Genomic DNA, 20,474 nt, shown 5'->3' with positions numbered 1-20,474 from the left:
GGCAATGATCCTTTCGCCGCAGCCTCCTGCGTGCTGAGATCACAGCCTGTGTGCTCCTGGGAGTGTGGGGTGATGGGGAGGAGAGGGAGGAGAAGGGCCCAGTTACAGAAATGTTTTCCTTCAGGAGGATTTTCCTTCCAAACTGGTTAATTCATAGTCTCATTTCCCCAAAGACAGATGGGGAAGCACATAAATAAGTGACCACCTTATCAATGTTCTATTAGGCTCTGTTTCCAGATATCAAGAGAGGCCAACACATCACAGTTTCTTACTGAGGATGAGGGGCCAGTCCGGGTGAAATCTTGTGCCAGTGTTACAACCGAAGCAACCTGTGGTTTACCACGCACAGAAAAGACCATGTTTAGTGTAAGACCTTGGAGAACCTCACCTTTCACAATATTAGAACTTATATTTTAAAAAAAATACAGTAGGGGCTGGAGGTTTAGCTCAGCGGCATAAGCGCCTGCCTTGCAAGCAGGTAGTCGTGAATTCGATCCCCGGTACCGATAAAAAGGAAAAAGACAAAAAAAAAAAAAAAAAAAAAAAAAACCAAACCTAAACAAAGAAAAACAAAAGAATGGTAAGGAACCCAACAGCACTACACAGTTACAGCGCCACAGCCTCACCCCCTTAGGTCCCTTCCTTGAAAACCTCCATAAAAGTCGAGTTTACAAGGCAGCATCCCCTCCCCCCAGGTAGATACCCAGCGCCTGCAGGCTGGCTCTCGCAGCATGCTGCATTAACTCCAGGTCGGAGGAAACTCCACTTTTGGAGCCGCACTCCCTGGACACCACTTGTTGAGCACCCTTTGAAGACCCAAGCTGCTGCATCAAGCCAGGACTGGTGGGCGGGGCCAGGATGCTTCTGTCCGAGCTGGGGGCGGACTCTCTTGAGGATGGACCAATCACGATTGCTCATCTCACCTGGCTGATGGTTGATTGGTGGTTGCCATAGTCGCGGGAGTGCGCGTGGCAAGATGGCTGCCTCAGCATGGCGACGGTTGAGTTTTTTCTCCCGGGCCTGTCGCGGCTTCTAGGGCGCACGCGGTTGGCGGCATGGACTTTCTGCCGCCGAATCCTCTTCTACCGGGGCTCCTTCTGCTGGGCTTCCTGGGGCCGCTGCGGGGAGACCTGGGTGTGTACGGCTGGGCAGGGACCTGCAGGGGCCGAGGCAGAAGGGACCTGGGGAGCGGGGACCTCCAAGCTTCGGAAGGCGCGACAGAAGAGAGCGCCACACACACACCTCGGGCTGACCCCTCCCCGCCTCGTCCTTCTCTCCTAGTATTCATCCCTCCCTTCATCCGAATGTCCGGCCCTGAGGTCAGTGCGATCCTGGTCGGAGACACCGAGAATGTGACCGTGTCCCTGGCCCCGCTGCAAGTCGAGGCAGGTAAGAGTCTGCTCCTCTGGTCGGGGGCGTTCTGGGGTGCTTTTAGTCCTCTGCAAAGCAGAGATGAGGAGGACTTTCGTTGAGCTATCTCAAGTGCTTCGCATGTATCATCTCATTTTCCTAACCGTAATATGCCTCCGTCCCATTTGACAGATGAAGAAACTCAGTGCAGAGAGGTTGTTACTTGCCCAGAGTCCCATAGGGATTCCATCCTAGGCTGTCTAACTCGGGGGCACTCCTTCACTGCTGGACAGTGCTCATTTTTTTGAGACATGGTCTTCCTATGTATCCTAGGCAGGCCTGAAACTCCTGGTGATCCTCCTGCCTCTGCCTCTGAGTACTGGGTTAGAGGATGGGTCACTACAGCAGGCCAGACAATGCTGTCTTGCATCTCATCTTCTCTCCCTTAGGTGTACTTCCCGTTCCCACTTGTGGACAGCTGAGCAATGAGACAGGAGATTGGAGTGTGACTGTGACCCCCACTGTGGTAAGGCCATAAGCAAAGCTGTGCCGACCCTAGAGATTTCTGCCTAGGGTCTCTGTAACACACCTTTGATTTTACCCCTGGTAGCTTTCTCTGGGTTTAGAAATGCTCTGAAATTGTGGGGTGTCACTGTAGATACCCATTCAGCCCAGGATACTGCCCCTAGGATTAGGGGCCCTTGAGCATGTTTCAAGGGATCTGTGAGCCCAGACTGGGCTCAAACATGTGATTTTTCTGCTTCAGCTTCTCAGAGTCCTGGGATTGCAGGAATGACCCCCTCATGAAGCTCTGCTGTGTATGTACTTTTCTGATACGAGGGCCATCGCTTCTGTCAAATTATCTAATGGGCCTTGGTCCAAAAAAGCTTCATAGCTGCCCAACTTGCCTCACTTAAAGTTTGTGTGTCAGGATATGCAACCCTGGGAGGCTAAACGTTTCCCACTGATGAGTGTTTATTGAGTGCCTACTATGTGCCCAGCATTGACTCTGGAGATAAACTGACGGAGAAGACAGCCTTTTGGGGGCACATAAATGTCCAAAGCCTTCTGAGAGAAATGGGGGATTGTTTTCATTGACTTTTTAATGTATTTAAACTTTGCTAGGGGCTGGGCATGGTAGCACACACCTATAATCCCAGCATTTGGGAGGCTGAGGCAGGAGGATCACTGGGAGTTTGAGCCTGGGCTACATAGTGAGACCCTCTGTCCCTCCAAAACAAAACAAAACTGACACTTCTGCTAGCAGGAGGGTAAAGACACTTTAAAAGGTTCCAGACAGACCTGGGGCCATAGCTCAGGGACAGTGTGCTTGCCTAGCATGTGGCAGACTCTAGGTTTGATCCCCAACACCCCTAAGTAAATAAAACTAAAATAAGTAAAACATTAGAAACTTCCAGAGAAAGCGAGTTAATCTATTAGACCCACGTTTGTCTTTCTCTGAGTGTCCAGACATCGTTTGTTTAGGAATCAGAGCTTGCTGGTGCCACCGTTTGGGAGTGGGGCGTGGAGAATTCGGACATCGCTGCATAGGGCTTTTCTGGAACAGACCTGGGCTAAGGTGCGCCCTCCTCCGTTCTCGGGTGATGAGAATGAGAGGTGCTCTTCTGAGCTGCCTGAGGGCACTGGGTGTTTTCCCGTCAGGGTGCGTCGGAGGTGACAGTGAGGCTGACGAGGTGGCCGCAACAGTGTGTCTCCAACGCGTCCGAGCCCCTGGCAGAGGCCCCGTGCCTGCTCCGGACTCTGCTGCTCTCGGCTGCGCGCGGCCCCGCCTGTGCCGCGCACCTGCTCATCCGGGCGGAGCTCTACAGCCTGGCCGCCCCTCCGGGCAGCCGCGCATCAGGCGAGTACAGGCCTTGGCCGCAGGCGGTGCCGGTTTGCAGCACTCCTCGAGGGTCGGCCTTGCCTTTCTAAACTTGCGCTTCGTGTTTGGTTTTCTTATTTTAAGGGTTTCTGTTTTGGGGGCTGGGGATTTAGTTCAGCGGCATAAGCGCCTGCCTTGCAAGGAAGGCAGCCGTGAGTTTGACCGAAAAAAAGAAAAAAGACCAAAAAAAAAAAAGTTTCTGTTTTGTACCCTTGTATTTAAAATAATTAAATGTATCTTGCTCTACTGTTTGTAACTTTTGTAAACCACTTTGAATAATTTTTGAGAGGAGAAAATTGTGTTGATTCTTTCTCTTTCTCTCTCTGTCTCGCTTTTCCTTCCTTCCTCCTTTCTTGTGGTACAAGGGCTTGAACCCAGGGCCTTCACACCAAGCTACATCCCCAGCACTTTTACTTTTTGTTTTGGGGTAGGGTCTAACAGTCCTCCTGCCTCAGCCTCACAGAATGCTGGGATTTTAGAATTTTTATTTATTATTTACTTTGGTCTAAAAAAAGACAGGGTTCCACTCTGCAGTTCAGACTGGCCATGAACTCACTTTTTAGCTCAGGCTGGCCTTGAACTCACATCAATCCCCCTGCTTCAGCCCCGACTGCTGGGATTAAAGGTGTGCACCACCACACCCGGTCTGTATGGCTCCATTTTAAGGGAAAGAAGGCTTCATGAGTGAACGTCTTGAAAACCATCAGACTTTGAGAGAAGCCTTTGAACCTCCAGTTCATCTTTGTAAGAATCAGGCTGTTACTTTATGCTCATAGAAACATGTACTCCTTTCTTTTAAAAATATACACAATAATAATTCATGACTCACTATTTTATACCTTTTAAAAATAATGTAACTTAGGGATTAAGTTCACCTCAGTTTTTCTTTCCTGGTGGTGGGGTTGGAAGCTGGGGCCTCACATGAGTTCTGTTCTTGAGCTGCACCCTCAGCCAAGACACTGCCTGCTTTTTGATGGCTGTGTAGTGTTTCAGCAGGATGTCCTATCGCGTATTTCCCCAGGCTCCTTCTGATGGCCTGAGTCATTACCAGCTTTGGAGCCATACTTGTGTTAGATCACATATCCGTGTGCACATGTGTGTACATCTTCGGGAAATCAGGTTTGGGTTACTCTCCTTTTCACGACCGGCAGTGTTCTGTGACCCAAGAACTCCTCTAGACAGGGCACCCTGAGGTCTCCTGGGATCAGTGCCACCCTGTGTTGTGCTCCAGTTCCTCTCGCTCGCCATGTCACCGGGTGGGGGAGGGGCAAGGCCCGGCCCCATGCCGAGGCGCATGCGCAGTCTCCGCCACCGCCTCCTCCCCGTAAGTCCTCCTGCTGCTCTGTGCACCCCTGGGAACCTCCAAGATGCAGGGTGCGGTGGAAAACCCCGGTGTAGACTCGTCATGTGGCGTGCAACCCTCTGTCAGAAAGACATGGGTAAAAGCATTTATTGATATGTGCATCGGGAGATTGTAGAGGAAGAGCTGAGAAGCTAAGAATCTGCTTCCGGGTCGGGGCTAATGTGGGACCTGGGGGGGGGCTTTCGTTTCTTTTTAAAATATCCTTTAATTTTTCAAACCATGTATTATCTACTTACTTAAGAGGTTTTTGTTACTTTAGAAAGTTGTTATTGTGATAGCCCGGAATAAATCCAAAGAAGCAAGAAATTAAGAAATTTGGAGCAAAGGCTTTATTTCCAGGCCTGGCGACGCAGCCTCCAGGAGCCAGTATGGAAGACTGCGCCTAGCAGATTAAGGGCAGGGTTTTTAAAACTAAAAACCCACAAAGCTGTTGACCTAGTTCAGATAACATCTGGGATTCTTGGTACATTCCGGTTGCTCTCTATGGTTAAACATCTTCCTGGAACAGCACACCTTGCAGAAACATGTGGAAGGGGGGTTGGAGGGGATTTACAAGAAGCTGAAATTTAAGTCTTTTCTGGAAATGGAATTTAATCCTGTCGAAAATGGTGCATACAGAACAGAATGAGGCACATTGGTTAGAGCTAGGCCATAACAGTTATTTGTGCCTGTCTGCAGGATACAGTGTTGACTGCGTGCGTGGAGGTGGCACCTGGCTGTAACACGTCTTCCATCTTTCCACATCCCCTTCTGTCTCCTGAGCTTCTTTTTTTTTGGTTTGGTTTTTTGTTCTTTTTTGGGGTTCTTTTTGAGACAAGGTCTTGTTATGCAGTTCAGGCTGGCTTTGAACTCACTTTGTAGACCAGGCTGGTCCCTGCCTGCAGTGATCTTCCTGCCTCGGCCTCCCCAGTGCTGGGATCACAGACATGTGCCACCAAAAAATCTACTGAAGAATTAAAAATATTAAACCAAGTGTGGTTGTGACAGTCACCTCTAATCGCAGCACTTGGAAGCCTGAAGCAGAAGGATCACCAAGAGGAGGGCAGCCTGGGCTACAAAGTGAGTCCAAGGCCAGTATGAACTACACAGGGAGACCCTGTCTCCCCGGAGTTCATTATTTCTGTTTCCCCTCCAGGATGAGGAATTCGGACTTCCCGAATCTGAGGGTTAGGTCCCTGGGGCCCCTCTGCGGTCAGTTTCACCCCGTTGCTTCCTGTCCTGTGTGAGAACCGGAACACAGGGACTGTAATCGGGGTGATGGTGCCGGAGACCTCTTTAGGCGGGAGAAGCCTGTGTAAGATTCCCAGGAGATTATGTGTGAAAATGTTTAATTAAGGTTTCACTGGTCCATGGGGGGAAAAGACTCCTGGATGGATTGATGGCAGCGGTACTGTTTGGAGCACTGACTTTCATCTTTTCCTTTGGAAAACATGCCTGCGCTTATTGGTGTAGTATTTGGGGTGCTCACATAGCCAGACTTGCGAAGCGTAGAGCTGTTGGTGGTTTTCCTGTGTTCGCTCTGACCCGGTGGAGGTATGAAAACTCAGTTTGACAGAGATCAAAACGGGAAAAAGGGTGGAAAGGCAGACAGCAGGCAGGGGCTGGCTGGAGGAACGAAGGAGGTGTAGAGCTAGGAGACATGGCCGGACATGCGAACCTCTGTCCCTGATGCCTGGAAACCCCGTTCTGAGTCCTTACAGGGTAGCGTGGGCCGGTACCATTGACACGGGAGGGTTCTGCTATGTTCAGTTCGTTATTACCATCTTAGTTTTCTGAGACAGGGCCTCACCACGTACCACAGGTTGGCCTTGAACCCTTGGCGATCCTCCTGTCAGCCTCAGTTTCCGAGTGCTGGGATTGAGGTGTGCACCACCACACCAGCCCTAACCAGTAATCTGAAAGGTCAGCTCTGACTCTTTGCCTCGCTGTAGTTCATTTCTTTCTTTCTTTTTTATAGTTCATTTTCATTGTCAATAGCCGAGTGTGTTCTGTGTCTTTGTTGTTGGAGTAGCGAGCACAGACCGGGCATCAGTCTCCTGTGATGCTCACGTCCAGGGTTTCTCTTTTGTCTTTTTTGGTACCAGGGATTGAACTCAGGACCTTGCACTTGCCAGGCAGGAACTGACACCACTGAGCCAAATCCTGGGCACATGTCACGGGTTTCTTAAGGGGACATTGGTCATGGTGATGTGTGACACGTTGGCTCAGCTTTTCTGGCGGTCAGTGCTGGGCAGTGCCGTGTCATTTGTTTTGGAGCTGAGTTTCCTCCCATGTGTTCTCCCCAGAGAACGTGACAGTCATCCCCGACCAGGTGTATCAGCCGCTCGGTCCTTGTCCTTGCAACTTGACAGCTGGGGCCTGTGATGTTCGCTGCTGCTGTGACCAGGTTCGTTTGTCTCTGATTTGGGGGTACAGAAGTATCACGGCCACCTGGGTGTGGTGGCGCATGCCTGTAACCCCCACCTTGAGGGAGACTGAGGCAGGAGGATCATGGCACAGCCTGGGCCACACAGCGAGCTCGAGGCTGAGTCATGTCACATCTGCCCCCCAGGACTGCTCTGTGGATGCAAGGCGGCTGTTCCAAGGTGCCTGTCTCCCGGGCGTGTTTGGGGGTGAGGTCAGCCCTCCCTTTGACCAGCTGTGCACGGCGCAGACCGAAAGCCCCAGGCCCGACTGGTTCCCCCTGCTGTGTGTGCAGTCATCGCTCGACAACTCGCCCTTCCTCGGCCTCTTCTACCATGGCGCCGTGTGAGTGCGGGGAAGGGTCTGTCCCCAGGGCCACTGCATGCAGCAGCCCTTAGCTCTGGCCATTTCTGGTGGCCTAAGCGAGCAGGTCCTAGATTTCAGTGAGCAGATGGGGGCCCAAGTGGGCAGAGGTCAACAGGCCAGAGAGGCCCTGGTGATTTTCTCAGGTGGGGACAGGAGCGCCGGGCCCATGAAGGACCTTAACTTTCTGCATTTTCCAGTTCTGTTTTGTTGAAAAGCAACAACCACCTACATTTTTTTTTTTTTTTGTAATTAAAGCCGTGCATGGTGGCATATACCTATAATCCTAGCGCTCAGGAGGCTGAGGCAGGGGCCTGTGCATGGTGGTACATACCTATAATCCTAGCACTCAGGAGGCTGAGGCAGGGGCCTGTGCATGGTGGTACATACCTATAATCCTAGCACTCAGGAGGCTGAGGCAGGGGCCTGTGCATGGTGGTACATACCTATAATCCTAGCACTCAGGAGGCTGAGGCAGGGGCCTGTGCATGGTGGTACATACCTATAATCCTAGCACTCAGGAGGCTGAGGCAGGGGCCTGTGCATGGTGGTACATACCTATAATCCTAGCACTCAGGAGGCTGAGGCAGGGGCCTGTGCATGGTGGTACATACCTATAATCCTAGCACTCAGGAGGCTGAGGCAGGGGCCTGAGTTTGAGGCCAGCCGGGGTTGTGTATTGAGACCTTATCCCAACAAAGCAAAGCAAAGCGAAACAAAATGCCAACAGTAAAGGCCGAGCGGTGCCCTAGCGCTGCTGTGCAGTGATGGTCTTCCCCGTGGACTGCAGGTCCCTGAGCCAGCGCCCTGGCTTCGAAGCCTCTCTGCACTCTGTCCCCAGACTCTCTCCACACTCTGGCTACAGACAGGGGGACCCGATCAGGACCACGGAGAAGGAGGTGTATTTTACTGTGCCGCAGGTAAGCGTTTGGATTCAAGTGCTGTGATTTCCCCGACCCTGCAGGTAGTGTAACTCGTCTTGCTCTTGAACCTTTCTCCCTAGATTACTCGTGGATTTCCAGGGACCTAACTGCCAATGGCTTGTAAAACAAAAACTCACTTTAAAATTAATCAGTCTCGACATGAACCCATAATATAAAAATCAAAAGATTGTTTACAAGTTTTCTTGGAAGTTATGGTTATTCTTCACTTCTGTTAGTTTAATTGCGTTTCTTTTGTAAGTTTTTTTTTTTTGAGATGAGGTCTCATTATGTAGCTCAGGTTGGATTTGAACTCCCAGTTCCCCTACCTCAGTCTCCCGAATGCGGGGTTTGTAAGTGTGGCTGAGGCAGGAGCACAACTGTGCGTTTCAGGCCAGCCTGGACTACATCCTGAGACCCTATGCAGCAGCTCTTAGCTCGGGTCGTTTCCTGTGGCCTAAATGAGCGAGTCGGAGTTCAGTGAGCAGGTGCAGAGTGGGGCCCAAATGGAGAGACGTCAGCAGGGCAGAGAGGTCCTGTGGTTTTCTCAGGTGGGCAGGAGCACTGGTTTGGGACTAGAACCCAAGCCAGGGGCATGTAGGGCTCTGCGTTTGAATCTAGTACCTGGAAAAAGTCTGGTTATGATGCAGAAGAGAAAATGCAGTTGGAGAAAACCAAGTGCTGGTGAAGCAGAACCCGGGTGGGGTGAGGGGCGCCCTTGTTTCTATTAAGTGCCGGTGACTGTCCCCAGGCCCCCAGAGCTGGGCTGGCACATGCCAAGCATCCTCCCTGCAGCCCCGTACTCAGCAAGGACGGGAGCTGAGCCTGCAGCCAGAGTGGGGGAGGATGCTAAGTGATGCCCATTGGTTTGTGGTATTCAGCAGCCAGACCATCACCTGTCGGCTTTGTGCCCCCTCCAGGTGTCGCTGGCTGGGCAGTGCGTGCTCGATGCCCCCGTGGCCTTCCTGCAGAGCTTCAGCGCGGAATGCACCACTCCTCTGGACGCCTACCGAGAGCGGGGTGATGGGGGCCTCCCCAAGGTCCAGGGCGGCGCTGCCGGAGGTACTGTGACCCTCCTTGGGGAACGCGGCCTGAGGGTCAGGACACAGCATAAGACACACTCAGGAGAGTGCAGGTGGCTTCTGGGGGCTCAGTTTAGCAGTGTCTCAGCTGCAGCGGGGGACGCTGTTGTCTTTGGAAGAAGGTGTATCACATAGTAATTCTTTCTGTTTTCCCTTTGATGAGGGTGTCTGAACTCATGGCCTTTGCATTGGGATACATTCCTGTCCCCAAACTTTGAAGCAGGGTCTTGCTGACTTGCCCGTTGTTGAGCTGAGTTCTAACTTGCACCTCCTACCTCATCTTTCCAGAGGGCAAGTCTTCTAAGCATATACCACTATGTCTGGCTGCGTATCTTTTTAATTAAAATGTTCACAGCCCCACATTAAAGTTTATAACCTATGTCATCTAGTAACTTACCTCCATCTGGATCCAAAGCTTCTCATCCCCAAAAGAAGCTGGTACACACTTGACTAGTGCTCCTCCTGAGAGGTCATCTTGCCCCTGACCTCTGCCACCTCAGATCATCCATGTCCCTGGGATTTCCCTGTGCCAGATCCTTCCCTGTACAGATCAGTCTGTGACCTTTTGTGCCTGGCTTCTTTCACTCAGCGAAATGTTTTCAAGATTCTCTGGGTTGCAGTCTGGGCCCTGGCTTTGTTTTCGTGGGTGAATAATATTCCTCCAGTTAGAGAAACCATATCCGTTTATCCACTTGTTAATTGAGGGACACACTTAGGTTCTGTCCATGTCTGGGTTTTATACATGTGCTGGTGCGAACACCGTGTCCAGGTTTGGGTATGAATGTGTGTGTTTGCATCTGCCTATCATTCCTAGGGGAGCGCCAGGCACTGATTTCAGTGATACTTCTTCTTCACTGTAATTCAGTGTTAAGAGGAAAAGCACTTTGGCCTGGGTGGTAGAGCCCTTGATTTACATGTGCAGGAGCCTGGGTCCCGTCCCCAGCACTGAAAAAACCCCCAAGAAACTGGGATTTTTATGGTCGAGGCATGGTGCTATACTCAGGAGGCTGAGGCAGGAGGATGTGAGTTTGAGGCCAGCCTGAGATACATGGTGAGACCCTGTCTCAAAAAATCGACAAAAACGTGTGGACGCTGGCAGGGGTGCTGGGAGGGCACTCCTCTGAGTGGGTGGAGAGCTTGTGCGGACTGTATAGTCCCTGGATGTTGATGTGTGTGTCTCTTTAGCCCCGGTTACGCCCCTGGTGACCTACGAGCAAGCAGCCAACCCAGGCAGATTCCTCCCCGACACAGGTATTTAATGTCACGCATCAGCGTCATTGCCAGAGGCAGCTGTCACCTCTCCCAAGCGTCATGAGCCCCTGTCCCCTGCTTGGCTTGTTGCTTTGGAGGCCTGGGCGGGGTGGGCAAGCTGGGGCGCGTCCTGCCCACAGGGCGTGGAGCCTTCCCTTGGCATCTGTCTGGTGGTAGATGCATTTGTTTTTTAATTTAATTGTATTTTTTTTAGTACTGGGGACTAAATCAACCTCACGCTCGCCAGGCAGGCGTTTATGCCACTGAGCTAAATCCTCAGCCCTGCCTTGCCTTTTTTTTTTTCCCTGAGCAGTTCAGGCTGGCCTTGAACTCACTTTGTAGCCCGGGCTGGTCACGAACTTGCAACTTGATCCTCCTGTCTCAGTGTCCCTACTGCTGGGATTACAGAGTGTGCCACCAGCCCAGCTCATGTTTTGCTACATTTTTAGGTTTTGCTTTGTGTGGTAATCCGGTTACACGGGGGTGGTTGCTCTTCGCAGGCCTGCGCTCTTAGAGAGGAGACAGCTGTGTCCCTCTCCCGCCTCAGCCTCCCCGGCGTTGGGGTCACAGGCGTGTGCCACCACGGCCTGCTGATGGGAGTTCTCCTGTATTTGCAGAAGTGCTTCTGAGCCGCTCCTCGGCCCCCAGAAGGGTGACTGTGGAAGAACATTACGTTTTCAGGTGGGACAACAATACAGTCACAGAAATCAGTGTCAGAATCGTGCAGGCGGAAATCAGCGCCCACCAGAAAGGTGCCTCGGGGGTGGGGAGGAGGCTGTGTCCCGCCCATGGAGTGTGGTCGTACCTGTGTCCTACGCATGTGTGTGACTCCGTGTTCACTTTGGCATATTCTAGGAATACTGACGCAGAGATTCACAGTGAAGTTTTTAAACCGGAACAGTGCTAACGAGAAGGAACTCTCTGGAAACCCAGGTGAGATGACTGTGTCTATCCCGCGTGCCACAGGCGGATCCTAATACAGCACCCTCAGAAACTCTCCCCAAGTTTAGTTGGTTCTACTGGTTCTCTTTCTGTGGTTTTCCTCTGTAAGGTATTGGAGAGGTAAACCCAGGGCCTTTGCACTGAGCTACATTCCCAGCCCTTTTTAAATTTTTCATTTGAGACAGGGTCTTGCGTGTGGCCAAGATGGCCAGGCTGGTCTTGGACTTGCCATCCTCTTGCCTCAGCCTCCCAGTGTGCTGGGCTCATAGGTCTGGGCCACCATGCCGGGTTAGACAGGGTATTTTCTGATAGAAACTTACTTGTACTGTGTCATCCATAGTAATGGGTTTTTGGAAATGACGCTTGCTTCACTTTAGCTCCTGGTTTTTGGGAAGAGACCCTGCATGTGTGGCCGTGGTAGCATTAGCTTCTCAGGAGAAATGAGCTGTGGATTCTCCTTGGGGACCCTGAGCAAGGGGACTGGGGACTCCCTGGCACCTTGTACCTTGTTTGGGTCTTTGTGTGCAAACCTGTCACCCTCTGATTGCCCTGTGTTGTCTGCTTCTTGCCCTCTCTGTGGCTCCTGACGGTCTATTTCGGTGTGGGGACCATGCTGTCCAGTGTGACTGACACACACCTGCTGCGGGGTGGCAGTGAGAGATAGCGTCCAAATACATTTTTTTTTTCTTTTTGTCTCTTTGAGACAGGCTCTCGCTCTGCAGTTCATACTGGCCTGGGGCTCACTTTGTAGCGCAGGCTGACCTTGAACTTACAAACATTCTTCTGCCTCAGACTCCCAAGTGCTGGGATTATAGGAGTGTGCCACCACGCTCTGCGCATCCAAATACATTTGATCTATTTTTTAAAAAAATTTCTTCGAGATGTTGTCTTGCTGTGGTGCCAAGGCTGGCCTCAAATTTGTGGGCACAAGCAATCCTCCTGCCTCAGCTTCCCAAGTAGCTGGGCCATCTCCCACCCCAGCAGATTGAGCCAGGCCTTTGTGCATAGCAGGCCAAGGCACTGGCATCGTGGTCCTCCAGCTCAAAAAACTTTTATTTTGGTGAGGGAAGCCCCAGGACTCGAATTCAGGACCCTGCACTTGCCAGGCAGGCGCTGTGCTGCTGAGCCATATCCCTGGCCCTCAGAAGCTTTCCTTAATTTGTAAAAAATTCTAAAAAGATAAAGTGTTTGAGAATCACATCTGTGGTTTGAAGTAGGACAAGATTGTGGGAGGGCTGTGGACCAAGGGCCCGTCTTCAGGGAGTTTGCTGTTTTATCTGGATAGCACCAGCTGGAGAGAAATGACAGAGAAGAGCTGAGATCGTTAATAAATGGGTGGTGCGTTTGTGGCCGGGTGGCCTGCGAGCTGACCACTGAGCCACACTAGCTGGGCTTGGAGCCCAGCCAAGCGCTGGAGTCAAGGGGCAAAAAGTTGTGCGCCTTTCCTCCTGGAGACGGGGTCCAAGGGTGATGGTGAGAGGGGGAAGCCTGAGCCACTTCTTTCCCTTTCTCTTCCACATGGGCTGCAAGCTTATTGGTCAGTGCCAGCCATGCCTGGGCGGGGCCTCCCTGTTCAGCGAGCCTGTGCAGAACCACGCAGAGCGGCCCGCCACGCAGCTCTTACTCAAGCTGACACCGCAGTTAACGGTCACGTGTAGCTCAGTGGGGAACAGCTTGAATTTGGGGAATTCTGTATTGGGGATCTCAGAGATAAAGTGTTTTAGGTCTGAAGCTTATTTTCACAAGGCCCTGCAAAACCCGTCTATCAGCTGGGCACGGTGGTGCACTCCTGTCATCCCGACACTTGGGAAGCTGAGGCAGAGGGTTGCTTTGAGTTTAAGGCCAGCATGGGCTACATACATAGTAAGACCCTTTCTCTACCCACCCCCCCAAAAACCTGCCCAAACTAAAAAACTAGATGTCTTTGTGTGCTTCTGATATTTGTAGCATATTTGTGGCTAAACACTGATGTTGGACTTGGGAAGCTGAGGCAGGAAGATCATTATGCATTCAAGGCCAGAAGGAACTATATAGTGAGACTCTGTCTCAAAAAACAAAAACCAAACAAAAAACATGAGTATCGTTTGTTAAAAAGAAAACAAAACAATGAATATGCTAGGATTCTCTCGAGGGTATTCCCCCCCCCTTTCCTTTTCTTTAGTGATTAGCTTTTATTTGCACATGTGCAGTATAGATTACATTCAGTGTAGTGAACTGGTCCGCGTACAGATGGCATCTCAATCCCCACCCCCTAGGGTGGGTTTTTTTTTTTTAATTTTAATTTTTATTTTTGGTTTTTTTTGAGACAAGGTCTCCCTATACAGTTCAGGCTGGCCCTGACCTTACTTTGTAGCCCAGGCTTGTTTTGAATTTTCAGTGCTCCTCCTGTTCAGCCTCCCGAGTGCTGAGATTACAGGCATGTGCCACCTGCCCCCACGCGTGTTTTGAAGAAGCTCTGCCTGCACCTGTCCTCTTGCTGTGCCTTCCTGTTATGTGACTTCCTGCCACAGCCCTTGCGACGTTGCAGCACGTTTAGAAGGATGCTGTAGCTTGTTCCTCATGTGTGCCCAGGTTACCAGCTTGGCAAGCCGGTCCGAGCCCTGAATGCCAACGCCACGAGTAACGCTACCACGCTCTACGTTTGGCAGCCAGGTAATCTGCTTTGGCCATCGGTCACCATTAACCCCCTGTGGACCAGTGTTAGAAATAGTTTCCCATTTGGAATCTAATCAAGGAATCAGTTAAACCCCATTGGTTCATTTAGTGGGGAGGAGATGGAGGCTGTTTTTCATGATTCTGTTGGTTCTTCATTCTGTTTTTTGAAGCAGGGGCTCATGTAGCCCAGCCTGGCCCTGAACTCATGGTCCTTCTCCTGCCTCAGCTTCCTGAGTGCTGGGATGCTAGCCATGCATTACCACAGCTGGCTAAACTTTCTTTTTTTTGGTGCTGGAGATTAAACTGAGAACCTCATGCTTGCCAGGCAGGTGCTTATACCACTGAGCTATATCCCCCGTCCTAAGCTTTATTTCTATTTCTATTTGTTGTTTCTTCCATGTTTTTCACAAAAAAACTTCAATGTATGTTTTATTTTATTTTATTTTATTTATCTTGGTACCAGGCATTGAACTAATGACCTTGTGCTTGCCAGGTAGGCACTTATGCCACTGAGCTAAAGCCCAGCCCTTTTAACTAATTCAATTATTATTGTGATCCTGGGGATTGGACCCAGGGTCTCTGCTCTACCCCCTCAAACCCTTGTTCTAGTTTTTGGTTTTGAGACCAGGCCTTGCTAAGTATTAAATTATCCAGGCCCACCCTCCCAGAGCTGCTAAGATTATAGGCCTGAGCCACCTCGTCCCGCCACAGTTTTGCATTTATTTAGCAGAAACCCTGAAGAGGGAACCCTTTTCTCCTCTAGCTGGGAGGAGTTTGTGCACCTCTGCATCTTTCAGGCCTGTTCTATTTGGAGAGAACGTGCAGTCCGGCTGCCTCTTAGAGATCGGGATCAGCGAAAACTGCACTCGTCTCCGGTGAGTGTGTGGAGGAACTGGCCTGCACTGTGAGCGCTTCGATTAAAGCTGATTTGCTGCCGGGCACGGTGGCACACACCTATCATCCCAGCACTCAGGAGGCTGAGGCAGGAGGACTGCCGTGAGTGCCAGGCCAGTCTGGGTTGCATAGAGCGGCCCTGTCTCAAAAAGGAAAACAAGCAAACAAAGAAAGAATGTTCCAGTGCATCTTTAGGTAGCATTTGGAAAGTATATTTACATATGTATGTGCATTGTCCCTAATTGACATGAAACGAGTTATAATTAGTCACCTTAAAGTGAACAGTTCAGTGACATCTGGTACTTCCATTATACCTTTATCTAGTTCCAAACATCTTCCTCACAAAAAAGGGAGACCTGTCCCAGTTAAGTAGCTACTCTCTGGTTTCCTTCTTCCCCAGCCTCTGGCCTAAGTAATCTGCTTTTCTTTTGTTTTGTGAGACAGGGTGTCACTAGTTGAACTCACAGCGACTCTTCTGCCTCAGCCTCCTGAATGCTGGGTGGTATTTAAAACCTAGAGTAAAGAAGGCTGCTGCCACCTGCCCTGGGCTCCCACTCAGCTTCATTGCCAATGTCACTGGCATAGGGTGCCCAGCAGGGACAAAGGGTGTCCAGACACAGCTGCTGGGTGGGGCTGAGCTGCGCCCTGTTCTCCTGCAGGGAGAGCGCAGCCGAGAGGCTGGCTTCTTTAGTACAAGCAACACACGTCGCAGCGCGAGGCAACTCTGACTACAGCGACCTGACCGAAGGCTGGCTGGAGATCCTGCGTAAGTCTCCGCCATGTCGCAGAGGGCACGCAGATGGCTGGCTGTGACTGCGGCGGCCCTCAGGGTGTGAGCCTGATGCATGCAGTCCCTTTTCTTTGCTGGTTTAACTGGACGTTTGTCCAGGGGTCACCTCTCCCTTTGTATCTCTCACCTCTTATTCATGCTTTGAGTTGTTCATTAACGTACTTCTTTAAGGAATGGTTTTGCCATGCCGACCTTGATCTCTCTGTGTAGCCCAGCCTGGCCTCGAATGTTTGATCTTCCTGCTGCATCATCCCAAGTAATGGGACCACAGGTGTGCACTGCCACACCTGGCCTCTTTTATGTTTTTTCTTTTTCTTTTTTTGCAACAGGGTCTCCCTGTGTAGTTCAGGCTGGCCTGAAACTCACCAAGATCCTCCTGCCTTAGCCTCCCAGGTGCTGGGGTTACAGGTGTGCACCACCACACCCAACTTCTTTTTTAATTAAAAAATTTTTTTTTTTTGAAATCGGGTCTTGTTGTGTAGCCCAGGCTGACCTCGAACTCATGCCAGTTTCTTTCCCTGAGCCTCCTAGGTAATGCAGTGACTGCAGTCTTATAATGTTAGAGAGAAATATGTACACAAAGGGGGTCAAAGAAAGGAGGTGGTAAAGCACCCAAGGATGCTGAGACAGGAGGGTCACTGAGGCCAGCCTGGGCTACACAGTGAGACCCTTTCAAAGAACAAAACAAAACAAATACAGCAGAACACCTGAGAAGTAAGAAATATTCCCAGAGAGCCCAGCTTGCTGACTGTGAAACCAGAGGCATTAGCATCTCTGTCCCTGGGGGAAGGGGGAGCCCTTCCACATCTGAGCTGAAGATACACAGCCCCGACCCTGACTGACAGCCGGAAGTGATGGCCCTATGTGTGTATTGGGGAGCAGGCTGCTGTGTGTCCCAGGGGCAACGTCAGCCACCTCCACAGCCTCTGAAGGGACAAAGAAGCCTCCCCCAGTGCCACCCACCTCCCTTTGCTGCTGGTTTACTAAGTGCCACTTTTTTTTTTCTTTTCTTTTCTTTTTTTTTTTTGTCTTTTTCATTTTTATTGGTACCAGGGATCGAACTCACGACCGCCTGCTTGCAAGGCAGGTACTTATGCCGCTGAGCTAAATCCCTAGCCCCTAAGTGCCACTTTTCAAACATGAACACCCCCTTGCTTCTGTTCTCTCCCATTTGACATGGTAACACACCAGGAAATCGCTTTTTAGATTTTTCTTGGTCTGCAAATGCATTTGTGCGCATTACTGATCGAATTCCTTGTGGGGAGCTGGCTGCCAGCATAATGTGCTCTTGCTCTGTGCCCCCTAAGGAAATCACTCATCAGCCCTTGGGAATTGGCATTTAGTAGATTTTCACTGCCTTCCCCAGGGTTTATTAGTTATTCCCTGAAATAACTTAAAATGCCTCTGCTGAAAAGCTGGCCAGATTTCAATAGGCAGCTTGGAAACAGAATCATGATGATGGTTTTGTTATGTGGTTCAGGACTTGTAAATTTCGGCAACTCCTTTTCCACACAAGGAAACATTTGAAACACAGCTGTGGTTAACCAGCACCTGTCTACATCTCCTAGACTTCAGGGTGTCTCTCTCTTTTCGTACCATGACATGATATGAACACTGTTGTTATTTCCTTAGAAATATGTACCTTCACCTGGTAGTGCAATCTCAGCACTTGAGAGGCTGAGGCAGGAGGGTCACTTCGAGTTTGAGACCAGCCTGGGCTACGTAGTGAGTTCTAGGCCAGCCTGAACTGCATAGCAAGACTATGACTCAAAAACCCCAAATGGGCACCTGCTCCCCTAGGCGGAGATCCCCCCAACACCAGTGTGGACCCGGCTGCCAGCGTCGCCCGTGGCATCTGCCTGGCCGTTCCTGCCCAGCTGCACATCCGCATCCTCTTCTCGGATGCCGGCGCTGTGGAGGGCATCGTGCAGCAGGAGATCCTGGGCATGGAGACCAGGTGCGTGTGCGGAGGAGTCGGGCGGCCCGGGGCGCTGCCATGGATGGGGTGGTGCTGTGCTGGAGTCCGGTTGCTTATCCCTCCCACAGGCTGTTCCTGGGTCCTGGTTCCCATGGGCAGTGGAGTGGACAGCTCTGACTGGCTGGGTGCAGGTGATTGAGGCTCGTACCTTCACTGAAGTTTGAGCTTGTAGTGGTGGGTGGGAAAGTTACGAAACAGGCAGCTGAAGAAAGGAGAAGGGACTCTGGATACAGGGCTTTTTTTGGCCTCTTTTTGAGATGTTCTTGCTATGTAGTTCAGGCTGGCCTTGGGCTCACTTTGTAGCCCAGGCTGGTCTCAAACTTGCAACTTGATCCTCTTGCCTCAGCCTCGCAAGCGCTGGGATTACAGGAGTGTGTGCCACCTCGTTGGGCAGCAGTACTGTTTTGAGGATCCATTGCTCTGCTCACAGCAAAGTGTTCAGTAAATGGTTGGCTCTTGTTACGGTTACCCTGAGAAATCAGTTTTAAAAGTGTTCAAGGTATGGCAACGCATACCTGTGATCCCAGCTCTTAGGCAGGAGGATCGCCCTGAATTTGAGGCCAGCATGAGCTACATAGCAAATCCTGTCTCAAAAATAACAGGAAAAAAAACAGCCCCCATCTCTATAGAAAGAGCTGGCTGGAGCTGTAGTTGTATCTGTTGCTGGGATAGGCTGGGATGGTTCGTTCCATTTCTTTCCCCTGGGGTCTACCTATGTAGAGGTTTGCAGGATAAATTTGGCTTGCTGACCTGAGTGGTGGCCGGGCTCCTGCATCCTTTCCTCCCAGGTTCTTCACTGCAGACTGGCAGTACCAGTGCGGGCTGACATGCGAGGATAAGGCTGACCTCTTCCCTGTCAGTGCCTCTGTCCGCTTTATCAAAGTACCTGCCCAGCTGCCCCGCCCCCGCACAAGGTAAGGCACTTCTCACCTCGGGGACACGGTGCAGAAGACTTAAAATAGGAAGTTTATACCTTCAATCAAGTTCCTTGGTCTTCCTGCCTTAGGGTTGTCCTAATCTTCTAAAATGTTCTATAGATTCCAGATCAATTTCACTGAGTATGACTGCAACAGAAATGATGTATGTTGGCCACAACTTCTCTATCCATGGACCCATTATTATCAAGGTGAGTTGGTGAGTTAAGCCAATTTTTTTTTTTTTTTTTTTGAGACAGGGTCTTGCTATGTATTCTAGGCTGTCCTTGAACTCCTGTCAGTTCTCCTGCCTCAGCCTCCTGCATACTGGGATCACAGGCCTGTGCCTCCATACTCCCGCCTGGTAAAGCGATTTTGGCAGTGGTCATCAGTTAGGCTGTGTCAGCTAAATTTATTTTTTCTCTGTTATTTCTAAGACATGGTCTTACTATGTAGTTCAGACTGGCCTTGAACTTACTATATTGCATAGGCTGGCCTTGAATTTGCAGGATTACAGATGTGTGCCATCACATCTGGCTATATCAGCTAAATTTTTTTAAAAATGTGTGAATGTGATGGGGATTTAACTCAGCCTGGCAATTGTGAGGTCATGAGTTCGATCCTCAATACCAAAACAAAACAAAACTTTAAAAATGTGTGAATATTACAGAAAATTTAGAACTTATAGAAGGATTTAAAAAGAAAAAAAAAATGTTCAGGGGCTGGGGATTTAGCTCAGAGGCATAAGCGCCTGCCTTGCAAGCAGGCAGTTGTGAGTTCGATCCCTGGTACCGACAAAAAGGAAAAAGACAAAAAAAAAAAAAAAAAAAAAAAAAGTTCTGATACTGACATACTTGGAAATGATCACTCTTAATGCTTTGGCTTCTTTTTTTTTTTTTTTTTTTTTTTTTAAATTGGTACCAGGGATTCAACTCACGACCGCCTGCTTGCAAGGCAGGTGCTTATGCTGCTGAGCTAAATCCCCAGCCCCAATGCTTTGGCTTTTTCCTACCTAAATTATTAGAAAAATGCTGGGTGCAGCAGTGCACATTTGTGATATTAGCACTCAGGAGGCTGAGGCAGAAAGATCTCAGAGTTGCAAGCCAGCCTGAACCACACAGTGAGACCGCTTATTATTGCTTTCAGGGGAACCTTACTCACAGTGTGTGGCCAAGGGTTTGCTGCTGGTATCGCTCCTCTTGCTGGCCGTGTTCCTCAGCAGTCCCTGGGCAGGGGTGTGCAGGGCCCGGCATCCAGCTGCGGTCTTCCATTAGGCCTTCCTTGAGCACCTTTACTCCAGTGACCCCTGTGCCTCTGTCATACTTTAATAAATGAAGTCTTATTTTCATAGAAACTTTTCAGTATGTGTTGTGTGAATTTAATTCATTCATGTAACAAAATGGGTGTTCAAAGCAGTGCCAAATGCACATGCATTAAAACCTCTCATTGAGATCAACCATGTAAACTGATGTTAGAATTTCAGTTTATCACAGATGCCCAGTTTTAGGGTCTTTATTTATACAGTCTTTAAATTTTACATATTTGTGTTGATTATGTTTCCTGTATTCTGGATTAAGGAACATGAGGCCCTGGGTTTAAACCCTAGGACCGTTTATGGGCTGGGGGTATAGTTCAGCAGTCCAGCTGGGTCCTCAAGATTTCACTGTGACACCACGACAGTGTCCTG

The 20,474-nt window shown here is 50.2% G+C and overlaps 1 protein-coding gene across 4 annotated transcripts; it reads left to right on the top strand.

Moving 5' to 3' along the window:
• The first annotated feature begins 950 nt into the window (after positions 1–950).
• On the top strand, positions 951–20,141 carry Tctn2 (tectonic family member 2). 4 transcript variants are annotated; one of them, XM_063225493.1, is made up of 18 exons: positions 951–1,134; positions 1,282–1,389; positions 1,800–1,876; positions 3,013–3,211; positions 6,881–6,981; positions 7,147–7,343; positions 8,203–8,281; positions 9,202–9,343; positions 10,549–10,614; positions 11,232–11,366; positions 11,470–11,547; positions 14,128–14,208; positions 14,975–15,086; positions 15,765–15,871; positions 17,696–17,852; positions 18,662–18,787; positions 18,911–19,007; positions 19,934–20,141. In XM_063225493.1, exons 1-18 carry the CDS (start codon positions 1,056–1,058, stop codon positions 20,120–20,122), a joined length of 2,130 nt encoding a protein of 709 aa, XP_063081563.1. In that variant the 5' UTR covers positions 951–1,055; the 3' UTR covers positions 20,123–20,141. The 4 variants fall into 4 exon arrangements, with proteins under 4 accessions (XP_063081563.1, XP_005000490.1, XP_013000191.1 ...); XM_005000433.4 differs by having other exon boundaries at positions 8,152–8,281; positions 18,911–18,999; XM_013144737.3 differs by having other exon boundaries at positions 8,152–8,281; positions 18,911–18,999; positions 19,909–20,141.
• The last annotated feature ends 333 nt before the right edge of the window (positions 20,142–20,474 follow it).

The sequence above is a fragment of the Cavia porcellus genome, unplaced genomic scaffold, assembly GCF_034190915.1.
Source record: "Cavia porcellus strain 051 isolate PalLab524CR breed Dunkin Hartley unplaced genomic scaffold, mCavPor4.1 scaffold_16, whole genome shotgun sequence".
Classification (NCBI taxonomy): Eukaryota; Metazoa; Chordata; class Mammalia; order Rodentia; family Caviidae; genus Cavia; species Cavia porcellus.
This window is presented reverse-complemented; position numbering and strand designations above follow the sequence as displayed.